Source organism: Halichoeres trimaculatus, unplaced genomic scaffold, assembly GCF_033239565.1.
Source record: "Halichoeres trimaculatus isolate MK-OKI-2021-1 unplaced genomic scaffold, fHalTri1.1 fHalTri1_scaffold_15, whole genome shotgun sequence".
Lineage (NCBI taxonomy): Eukaryota > Metazoa > Chordata > Actinopteri > Labriformes > Labridae > Halichoeres > Halichoeres trimaculatus.
The window spans coordinates 20,864,824-20,876,002 of record NW_027437193.1 but is presented as its reverse complement, the minus strand read 5'-3'; the positions used below and the strand labels follow the sequence as shown (position 1 = coordinate 20,876,002).

The 11,179-nt window shown below is 40.0% G+C and overlaps 2 protein-coding genes across 3 annotated transcripts; one reads left to right on the top strand and one right to left on the bottom strand.

Annotated features, from left to right (window-relative positions):
• The first annotated feature begins 1,113 nt into the window (after positions 1 to 1,113).
• On the top strand, positions 1,114 to 2,620 carry LOC141804514 (transmembrane protein 69-like). 2 transcript variants are annotated; one of them, XM_074688974.1, is made up of 3 exons: positions 1,114 to 1,315; positions 1,474 to 1,519; positions 1,616 to 2,620. In XM_074688974.1, exons 2-3 carry the CDS (start codon positions 1,481 to 1,483, stop codon positions 2,324 to 2,326), a joined length of 750 nt encoding a protein of 249 aa, XP_074545075.1. In that variant the 5' UTR covers positions 1,114 to 1,315; positions 1,474 to 1,480; the 3' UTR covers positions 2,327 to 2,620. The 2 variants fall into 2 exon arrangements, with proteins under 2 accessions (XP_074545075.1, XP_074545074.1); XM_074688973.1 differs by having other exon boundaries at positions 1,114 to 1,280; positions 1,616 to 2,599.
• A 2,629-nt stretch (positions 2,621 to 5,249) lies between these two features.
• ipp (intracisternal A particle-promoted polypeptide) lies at positions 5,250 to 9,700 on the bottom strand. The gene is made up of 10 exons (XM_074687761.1): positions 9,623 to 9,700; positions 8,794 to 9,218; positions 8,494 to 8,705; positions 8,040 to 8,259; positions 7,796 to 7,951; positions 7,550 to 7,717; positions 7,314 to 7,451; positions 7,064 to 7,186; positions 6,756 to 6,976; positions 5,250 to 6,660 (listed from the first exon to the last, which is right to left on the bottom strand). The coding sequence occupies exons 2-10, from the start codon at positions 9,134 to 9,136 to the stop codon at positions 6,436 to 6,438; spliced, it is 1,806 nt and encodes a 601-aa protein (XP_074543862.1). The 5' UTR covers positions 9,137 to 9,218; positions 9,623 to 9,700; the 3' UTR covers positions 5,250 to 6,435.
• Positions 9,701 to 11,179: the final 1,479 nt, after the last annotated feature.

Below are 11,179 nucleotides of genomic sequence, written 5' to 3'. Positions count from 1 at the left end.
GCGTAAGTTGGTAGCACAATGACATTTGTAAAAATCTCTGCCACGGAATGAGAGCAATCATCTATTTTTTAAAGAAATCTTCTTGTTTTATGTTTCCCGTGAAATCTTGATACATATCAGGTTGTGTAATTATGTGTGGTACTTTTCAAAAATATAATTTCCTTTACAATATATATCCCATATGATTACATCAAATCATAAATTACTACATTACATCCGTTTTGATAAAGTGTCCTGAAATATTTCTGTGACTCTTATAAATGAATAACAGCTGTACTTATATGAAGGAGTAGAAGTTTTATTCAGTCACCATACAAATTTCATCATATGGACGGACACTTAAGTCAACATTTTATCACTTGATGGTGTCTTTACCATCAGAAGCAAAATGCGAATTTAATCCTTGCCTTTATTTTAACAATAAAAGGAGCCACCAGCTATTAAAGTTTGAGGGAAAAACGACATTACCATAAAAAGAAAACTTTGATTAGTGCAAGCAAAAAAAAAAAAAAAAAAAAATGAAAAAAAAATGTTACAAGAGTAAAAAAGAAATTCATAAAAATGGAAAAAGAGGTGACTGAATATATCACCGAAATACATTGTGAGTTTAATGGTGTGTGTTTTAGTGGATTTTAGTGGATTTTTTAATATCGTTTTAGTTTTGAGGTTTTTATTTATACAACATACACGAACATACAGACACACCAACATATCGAGATTACTAACAGTAATCAACAACAACAAAAAAAAAAAAAAAAAAAAACTACCTAGATCACTAAAAAGTAAGATATAAAGATTCGACAGTGTAGTACAGTGTTGTGCTTGTTTTTTTCTTTGATCATATTTGTATATTTTTCTTCGTACCTGGAAATATTTCTGAAGTTCAGTTTTTTCAAATAATTTATTTTATTATTATTATTATTATTATTATTATTATTATTATTATTGTTATTATTATTATCTGTAAAATGTTCTGTTGAAATATTTGTATTGATGTATCTATCCAGCTATTGGTAATTTTGCTTCTTGAATGTAACTTAATGCCTCCCCCGCCACAGGCAGCCAAACCAATCGATTTCAGAATAAGTCCCATTCAGTTCAGATCAGGTTCAGAGGAAGATAAGAAGATGAGGGGTAAAGGGCGTTTAATCGAGCGCCGATGAAGATGGGTAGCAAACGACCTCTAGAATAGCAACTTAACGTCAACTTTGAAGTATTTACTCCATGTAACCGTGTCTGTTATGGTGTTTGCAATCCTCTGACCATCAAGCAGTTCAAGGGTAACACTGCTGTCACTGACCATGTGTTGTTAAAGGCATGTTACAGAGGGATAGCTCTGTATTGCGTCAGGTTTAGCAAGTAGTGGTGTGCTAGCTGTAGTAGCACCTGTTAGCCTGAGTAGGTTATATCATAGATACAGCTTCATATGAAATGGGTACATTTTATCACTAATAATGTTTTTTTTCTTTTCAGATAAAAAATGATGAGTTTTGCATCTGGAAGACGCTTGGTTTTAGAGGTAAGATGTTATCAATGTTGTTTGCCAGAAGTTAAACTGCCGCTGTTCTTGAAAGACAGCTTTACCCAGGTACTTATTTGTATGTTGTGCGTGCAGCTCCCAGTATGGAGGTGTCTTCAGAAGATAACCAGAGCACCGCGCTACACAACAAAGGCTCAGCTGCTGTTTCACTCTCAAGCCTCCTCAGTGCCGGTGCCATCCAGACTTTCTCCAACCAGCAGGTTGTCAAGCATCAGACCCGTGAGCTGGCATGCCTCACGCCTCTGTCACAGTGACTCACATGGGACTGGAGAGAGAAGTCAAAGCAAAGAAGGGTTCAGCCTGAAGGCCCTAACTCAGGCTCCTAAACCTGCTCTGTACCTCGGTTTTTCTGGACTCATCCCTTTCCTGTCTGCCCCTGCTCTAATGGCAGCCACACAGTCTTTCTACCCTGAATTTGCTTTTGCTCAGGTGGTCTACGGAGCTTCCATCGTCTCTTTCCTTGGAGGTGCCAGGTGGGGTTTTGCCCTCCCTGCTGGTAGTCCTGCTCAGCCTGACTGGATGAACTTGGGGAACAGTGTGGTGCCTTCACTCGTGGCCTGGCTGGCTCTGCTCTGCAGGGACAACATCACGGAGGGTGCCCTGGTGGTTATTATGGGCCTGGGTCTCTCTCTGCACTATGACCTGACACTGCTGCCAGGTTACCCCGCCTGGTTCAAAGCAATGAGAACTGTTCTCACTCTGGTAGCCACCTTTTCATTAGTAACTACTTTAATGATTAAAAAATACTGCCCCGAAAAGAAGTTTGAACTGCATCAAAATGATTAAAGAAGACAGTTAATACTCTGAATCACGCAGACCTGATAACGTTTTGAGTTTAGAGCAGATCTGCATGTGGTCTGGTTTCTCAATGTCATACTCAAACATTAAAAAAACAAAAAAAACAAACGTATTGCTACCAGAGGTTTTTAGACAGGTGTTTTACACCTACACACACATAATATTATTTGTGGCAAAAAAAGGGAAATCATAAATTTATTACAGAGTGGTACAGTGTATACATTTGTAATAAAACGCACTGAAAATCAAACTTCTCTGTTTGAATACCTTGTTTTTTTTTTTTTTTAACATCTGTTCTCATTATAAACACGAGGGGGCACTGAAAGCCTGATCCTCCATGATCCCTGCAAGTTTCAAATTGGCAAAGTAGCAGGTTCAGCATTCAGGTGACACATTGGGATGGGGACAGGATCAGGGGGCAGGTCAGTGACATACAGAATAGAAAAGGATAGAATAGAAAGTACTTGTTTAATCCACAAAGGAAAATTTAGAGTCACAGCAGCAAAACAAGGACAGATACAGGAGATCTTTCTCTCCACAGGCCATAACCCTTTACAACAGCTCACCTTGTGCGTAGAGCACCATCATTCATCAAAGGGTTAATATTTGTCTCTTTATTCATATTCTGCTGTGCTCATGCCATTGTAAATGCTACATATCATTATTTTTAAGTTTAAAACATTGGCTGACTGCTCTGCTTCTGTCACTACTGTATTTTACAAACCTCACCTCTTGACTTGAGCAGCACATTATTTTACAATCAGCTGACGTGTTTAATGTAATGTTGTATTGAATTTCTAATTTTAAAACCAGGCGGTATGTTAATTGAAATCCTGGTGTATATATCTCTTAGGATTCTATTTTTTTTATTATTATTATTATTTTGAGTGCTTATGTGTATATTTTACTGTTCTACTGTCCCTGATAATTGCTGCTGCAACACCACAATTTCCCAGTTTAGGATTAATAAAGCAATTCTATTCTATTCTATACAAGAAAGTATAAAGTGTAAATCCTTCGAGAATTTATAAATAGAATGATGTAATAAGTTCCAACTAGAAAAAAAATCTTCATCAGACGACAGCTTGGCTATAACACTTCAGTCAGCTTCCACCTCCACAAGGTTGTCTCTTCAGTGTGCTGCCAGGTTTGTGGTCTGACAGCAAACCCAGCAAAGCAGAAACGGAAAGAATGGGGTGTCGGTATCACCCAGAGGTCTAGGTTGTGTGCCTCATGATGCCAACCCTCCAGCGAGCAGCTCCGTCCAATGTTTGGCCTTTTTCCTGCATGTCTTTCCCTTCTCACACCCTGTTTCCTGCTCGATCCACTGCCCTGCCCTCTCTAAATAAAGGCATAAATGTCTGAAAAATAACGTTATAAGCATTATTTAAAAAAAAAAAACAGATACAGGACATAGTCAACTTGTGAGAATTGTCAGTCTTGTTGTGGATAATCCAATTTGTTTTGGCATCACTGTGAGTCTCGATCAAAGTTTGTAGTAGGAAAAAAATGGAAGAAAATTAAAGTCTTTCCTATGAGCCAGGGGCCTTCTGAAGTGACCAATGACAAACTGACCTTTTACTGTCCATTTTTCCCAAAGTCTCTATTTCCACAGTTTAATGAGATGGGATTTTTAATCGTGATTTGTCTAAAGAGAACAGGCTGAAACTTTGTGAGTGTTTCTGAAAAAGCTGTGCAACCTGCCAGTTTAATGAGATTTAAACCAGTAACTGAAGAGTTAAAAGGGCTTCTTTGACTCTATTTACACACATTTTGGGGTTATTGTTTTGTACTAAGATAAAATAAAAGTATGTGCTGTATAAATCGAGAAATTTATTGAATTCCAAGGCTTTTCATTTGATTTACCACTCATTGATTGTTTATATCTATATGTCTTACTGTGCTGAATAGTGGGGATCCACCTTTAAAACCACATAAATTCAATAATAAAAATGCAAAAACAAGCTATACGTATTATCAATAAGGCTGACTATTATGCTCACACGGAGCCATTGTTTCTAAATTCTCATGTTATGAAATTTTCTGATCTGTTTTATTATAAGATAATGCAAATTATGTTCAGAGCAAAATCAAAACGTTTTTTTTTCAACTCAAGACAGTCCATATAATCTCAGAGGTGTTAAATTTACTGTACAAAAAAGCTAAAAAAGGTATGAAAAGAAAATGTAACTCAATTATTGGAGTTAAATTCTGGAATGATGCCAGCGTAGATTTAAAAATGTGCCTATTTTTTTTTTTAAGAAAATGGTTTGTAAAGCTATTTTTTGAAGCTTATAAGTGTGATTAATTATTTGTGTTGTCGTTTCTTTGCATTTCTGGAGGTTGGGAGCCTACAAAGTTGATGACACAGGATAGGCCTTTATAAGCAGTTCGCTTCTGCTTATGCCTTTCAGTCATTATTCAACACCTGACTCTTGATTCTTTGATTTTGTGTGAAATGTCAATATTGTGTTTAATATTTGGTGTTGACATGACTGAATAAAATGAAAAAAAAAAAAGAAAGAAAAAAAATAGCTCAGACTGGCAGGTTATACAGTCTGGGTATTATTATTATTATTATTATTATTATTATTAATATTATTATTATTCAAGCAAAATTTAAAGGCTGTAGCGTTTTTTTCCTTGAGATTTCTTTTTTAGAGTAAACCTGGTTTTAAATCACCTTGAAATGGATGTGGTCAATATTTTAAGAAATTTAAGAAATTCAACTAAAAAATTTCAAGGCGTATGAAACATAATTTTTTAAGGAAAAGGGTTTTTGAGGGTTTTCCCTAATAAGACACCTTAACCTGCACAAAACTCCCCACGAGGGTTTTATTAAGCAGTGACAAGTTGTAATTTACTTGTTTGTGGAAAAACTCACACTTGCTGTCTTGATACAGTTAGATCAGGGCTTCGAGTTTATTTTGTACAAAGTAAGTGTGATGCTTACAGTGAAGATCTCTTTTCTTACTCAAACAGGACTACAGTCTTATCAGACTGATCTGTCAATACAGACCTTACACATCTTATTTATTGCAGTTCTTGCGGGAAAAGAAGAGGGAATGTGACCTAACATGCACATATTAAAGCTCTAATGAGGTTTGTAAATATAAAAGCAAGCAGTAAACGTTATCATTAATGTGTAACATAATCAATATGTTTTGTAAATGCATAACAGTTTGTGAGAGGAAATAAGATTTGCCCTACTATCCATCAACATCCCAGAGAAAACTCTGTACCGTGGAGAAGGCAAACACATTTCTTAACAGCCCTGTAGCACAACAACCATGTTATCTAAAGCAGTTGAAATGTAAGTGGAATGCAAATTGCGGTAATATCTGGAGCCACTGATGAGTAATAAATAAAAGAACAGCCTCCACTTGCATGGATTTGGAAGTAAATTGTGGCTAAGAGCCCAAATAATCTTTACACCACCATATATACAAAAATTATCCAGTGAAATTCAACGTGTGACTGTAACTGCACTGATGTGAAAACAGTGGTGTGCTATTCAAGTTGGTCATTATAAACAGATATAACGGAACATTAGTTCCATTATTGATTAGGCTCAAGAGGTTTGATAAATATTCCAAGTAGCAACGCTCCTGCCTGAAACATTCCTTTGAGGAAACAGAACCCCCAAAAAAACTAGAAATCAGTGTTTTCACATCTCGTCAGAGTTCATAGTCCCCACAGGACTTCTGAGGAAAAGTCTCTGGTACGTCCAGCAGTGGAAAAATATCCTCATCCTAAGGACTGTTTTGTTTTGTATGTACAGATAAAAAGGAAAAGTATGTGTGTTCCCACTCTGATAGTTATGTAGAAACAAAGTGGGAATCAAAATAAAGACCTGACGCAGTGTCAGAGGAAGCAGTTTGCAGGTTTTCCAGTTTAGCTCAGCAGTTGTATCCTAATGTTCAATAAATGCTAAGTGCTGCTGACATAAAAAGAAAAACATGTCTTCAAGTATAAATAATAGTTATGATAATGTGAAAGCTAACTTAAGACAAAAACACATGCATGTGTTTCTTAAGGTGCAGTTTTCTCTGTATGCTGCTTCTCATTGGCTGATATGGACTGTGATTGTGAAGGTTTTAGAGCACAGCCAGCCCTCCATCACAGCGACTGGTGATCATGTTGCCGACTTCAGTCCAGGTGTCCAGGTGGGGGTCGTAGATCTCCACAGAGTCCATCGTCACTGGAGCGGAGAAGTCTCTGCTGGCTGCTCTCCCACCAACGGCGTACAGAAACCCGTTAACTGCTGACACTGACACGCCTGCACGAGCTGTAGACATGGAGGCCACCTCCACCCATTTCTCCTGAAACAACAAACAAAGAGAGGGAGGAGAGTGTTACAGGCCTGACTGACTGAAGGGTCGTCAGCGACTTTGGTAACTTCTGTCTCGGTCTTCACCTCATCTGGGCAGTATTTCTCCACCGTCTCCAGTGCACCCAGCGCTTCATTCCAGCCACCCACTGCATAAATGTAGTTATTGAGGCAGGCAACACCAACATACGCTCTCCGAGTGACCATGACTGGAAGGGCACTCCATCGGCGGGTGACCGGGTCATACACCTCAGCTGATCTCAGCTCCATTCCTTCATCGCTGATTCCCCCAATCACATAAATAAACCCTGGGAAGAGACATGAGTGATCATTTATCGGCTGGACAATCATGAAGTACATCGCTGGAATAAAAAGATACAAGTAAAGAAACAAACCTTGAAGTTCACAGCAGCCAAAGTAGTAACGAGGCACTGCCATGCTGCCTATCACCTCCCACTTATTCTCCTCTGGATCGTATCGCTCCATCGTCTTTCCGATCTCAGAGCCAATCCAACCGCCTGAACCAGAAGGTACATGGGTCAAATTTTAAAATAAGACAACCACACCGGTCTTGTTTCCCTGAGTGATGCAAAGTTTATGTCGTAAAATTACATTTCCTTGAGTCAAAACGGACGTGTTATTTACCGAGTGCATACAGAGCTCCATAGCAGGGACAGACACCGACTCCACAGCGGGGAAAGTTCAGAGATGCTACAGCAGCCCACTGCTTGGTCACTGGGTCGTATCTTTCCGTGCAGTCAAAAATCATCGAGTCTTTTTCCCCTGGAGGAGAAATGAAAGAATTTCTCACCAAACTGCAGTTTAATGGGCGTCTCTGAATTTATGGCTTAAGCACAAATGGACGACTTAGGATCTCTCACCTCCCACCACATAGATCATGCCCTCCAGCACTGCCACCCCCAGCCCACTGCGGGCTTGGTGCAGGGATGACACGGTGGTCCAGTACTGGTTAAAAGTGTCAAAGCGCTCCACACAGCTCAACTCCCGGCTGTCACTCCAGCGGCCGCCCTGCAGCCGAGTGAAGCCTCCTGCCACAGGGGGAAGAAGGACGGATTAGGTTTATTTCATTCTCATTGATGCAGTGAGGAAATGACTTGAAACAGAACCTATGGCGTAGAGGTATTTTCTGGCTTTTCTTCTGGGTCTCATCTTGGATGGCTGTAATTGGCTGTACATCTTGTTTTCTTTAGGAGACTTTGCAACTTCAGTGTATTCCTTCAGTAGAGTCTGCAGTGCCACCCGCAGGCTGAAGTCTGTAACTCCTACATTAAAAGACAACAACAAAACAACTATTCTCAACATACGTTGACATAAGAAAAATGTGAAGGGTGAGGATTTTTTTTTTTTTACCCTCTATGTACTTGAAGAGTCTCTGTGGGGAGAGCAGAGGGAATCGGACCGGCTCCAGCACTTCCACCACATGTTTTTTCCTTTTTGCCACATCTTGGAGGACCCAGTCCATGACTGCTGTGAAAACCTGGTACTCATCTTCAATTCGCAGCTCTTCACTCCTCAGCAGCCTCACTATCTGATCCTTTGTCAGGCCTTTAAACTCCTCTGTGACACACACCTAGAGAGAGGCAGCCCACAGAGAAAGTCTGTAAGCATTGATAGTAAACTCCACGATGTTGGAAGAGGCCTCTTGACTCACAGAAATGATCAAATAAACCCCAAAAATTCTGATGATTTTTTAACTGTGATTATTTTACATGATATCAACACAAGAGAAGAATAATCTACCAGGTAACAGAGAACAGACTTCAACAGCTCCCCTGAATTTGACACCTCTTTAACAGTGTAGTACCTCCAGAAAGTGAACGTGGATGTAGTTCTCAGTAAACTCCAGCATCTCCATACAGGCAATCTGTTCCAGGAACTGAAAGATGCCCACACAATTTGATGGATCCATGTGTCCCTTTAGAAACTCTCCACAGATTGACACCACCTCGTTCAGCTGCAGCATGTCTGCTGCCACCATCAGCTCCTGGACATTCTCCACGGTCACACTGATCACACCTGAGAGGAAAGGTGCACAGATCCTCAAATAATCATACAAATAATGGAAATTTTGTGTTAGGGTAAGATCATCAGGATAAATGCAGACCTGTGTATATAAAATCCAACAGAACCTCAAAGACTTCGGTTTCAACTCCAAGAATCTGCACTTCCTCTTTGTCTGCCTCTCTCATCCCCCCTGAAAACAGGGCAGCGAAGTAAGGGCTACTAGCAGCCAGTACCAGACGGTGGACTTTGAAGACCCGGTTGCCAACCTTCAACCCAACATCACAGAAGTCTGTACGCTGCCTCATCTTGTTCATCTGGGCCAGGATGATCCTGGCGTAGCGGTCTGAGGCCAGAAGAGCCTGCTCCAAAGCCTGGGTTGCCATAGCAGCAGCAGCAGCATCACCACCACAACAAGTTGATGTTGACACAGAGATGGAGGACATGGCAGTGGGGGCAGGTCTGCGTTAACATGGATGCCAGTGCTTCCAAACCCTTCTCACCAATGAGTCTTACCATGAGATAGTCCTGAAAAACACATCAGCTGATTGCATGAACATGAAAACATAAACAAGACTGACTGAACAGAGTGTTGTGTAACCTCAAAAACAACAGCAATTCAGACAATACCGTGCGCCATAAACCATTAAAAAAGGAACTTGCTGACCGTCTCAGCGCACAACACACTGCTGAATTCGTACACAGGTTAGTGACCGTCATCCTGCAGCTACATTAGGTATAAACAGACACCTAAGCTGACGTTAGCTCCCTATGCTAATCGAGAGACAAGAAAAAGGCAACTCCACATTTAAGAAGTTTCGTTCATAATCAACCGAAAACTTCCATGCTTGAGTAAAGCAATATTCAACTCAATTAATACAGACTTTTGTCGAGTAAGAGTCACAATACAGTTTGTTTGAGCCGCAACATACCCATAACTTTGCTGATAGAAGTGCAGGCTGCAACTTCCGTCACCCTGCAGACTGTCAACCCTCTACTCTGAATCGATTGCACTGGTCTGTGGTAATGGGTATTCCTGCTCTCTTAAGAGAGTCGGTTCTTTTGGTTCGGCTCCTTGATAAGATCCGACTCTTTCCGCTCCCAAGTAGCTTCTCAGGTTTTTTTGTTGAATGATCACCGAAAATAATTTAAAGCCATTTGTGGAAAGAGATAATTCTGTAAAGAAATAAATGAATGGATACATGAATAAATTATAGATACTTTAAATACTCAACATGGAGCAGAGCCACAAATGAATGAGTAAATAATTAAAATATGATGTAGTACTAAAACAAAGGCCTATCTACATTGGGGAAAAAAGGTCCATTCTCTGACTTTTAATCATTTATAAATTTGTATAACTATTGACACTGAACTTACACAGACAAGCCAAGCAAATCCCACAAAAAGTAGTATCCTGAAAACTGTTTTAGCTAGTCTTAAGCAATGATTGTCATTGAGCCAGTACCATCATGTGTGTAAGAGCTGCTGTCAATCATTTTATCACCTTTAGTTGTCTTTGTCTGTAGCCAAAGCAGAAGTACTAAAATCTCAAGTTTATCCAGTTTCCACTTAAAGCTGTCACTAAAAGTACTTGAAATCACATAGATGCCAAGCCAAAAACAAGCAGGTGACCTCCATTTATTATGCAGTCCATGGTCTATAGCCCCTTGCCTGCCCCTTCTGCTGTGGACACAGACAACACCACACAATTTTGCAATATGACAGCTTTAATGGAGCTTTAACAGAAAAAGAGAAGAGTGATTTGAACTCTTCCAAAGACCTTCCAATCAGGAGCCGGCTCCCGCTGTTCACTACAAAGACCTGGCTCGATGAGCTGTATCGTTCGCGATTAACACATCGCTACTGGTCACAGTGCCGACATGTCGAGCCCCGAGTGTTCTGCGTGCTCTGAGATATGACCAGTCACTGTGAGTTGGTGTCTCGAGTGTACAACAGCACTTTAAATAAGTTAAACTTTTTTTTCTTCATCCAGTAATTGAAGAATTTCTTTAAAATGCGTTTTCCTCGACCTGCCAAATAGCTCACATCAAAGTGCTGCAACGTCAAACGCCAGGTGGCAGTGTCTTTCTTCACCCAAGCAGCGACACACATGTAAGTCCTTGACATCAAGCCACACAAACCTACCATGTGAATTATCATAGTATTCTTAGCATGTCAGCCCCCAGTTGAATGGTAATTTTAGATACAGCTATCCTCCACTGTGTTGGCTGTAACCTCTTTCACTGCAGACTTGACCAAGCCTACAATCTAACCTAATCTTAGGCCGTGGCAAATGGGAGTCCAGTTTGTTTTAATCGGCAGCTTGACATTAAATTACTTTAAACATTATGTTGGAAACCTGTTATTACACACAGACCTCTAGCAAAGCTTTCGCCAATTACACCAAATGAGGTGACAACGCCTGTGACAGTTACTGGAAAAAAAGTCCTCTAACTGTCACTCGACTTGTATTTCCTGCTATTTTA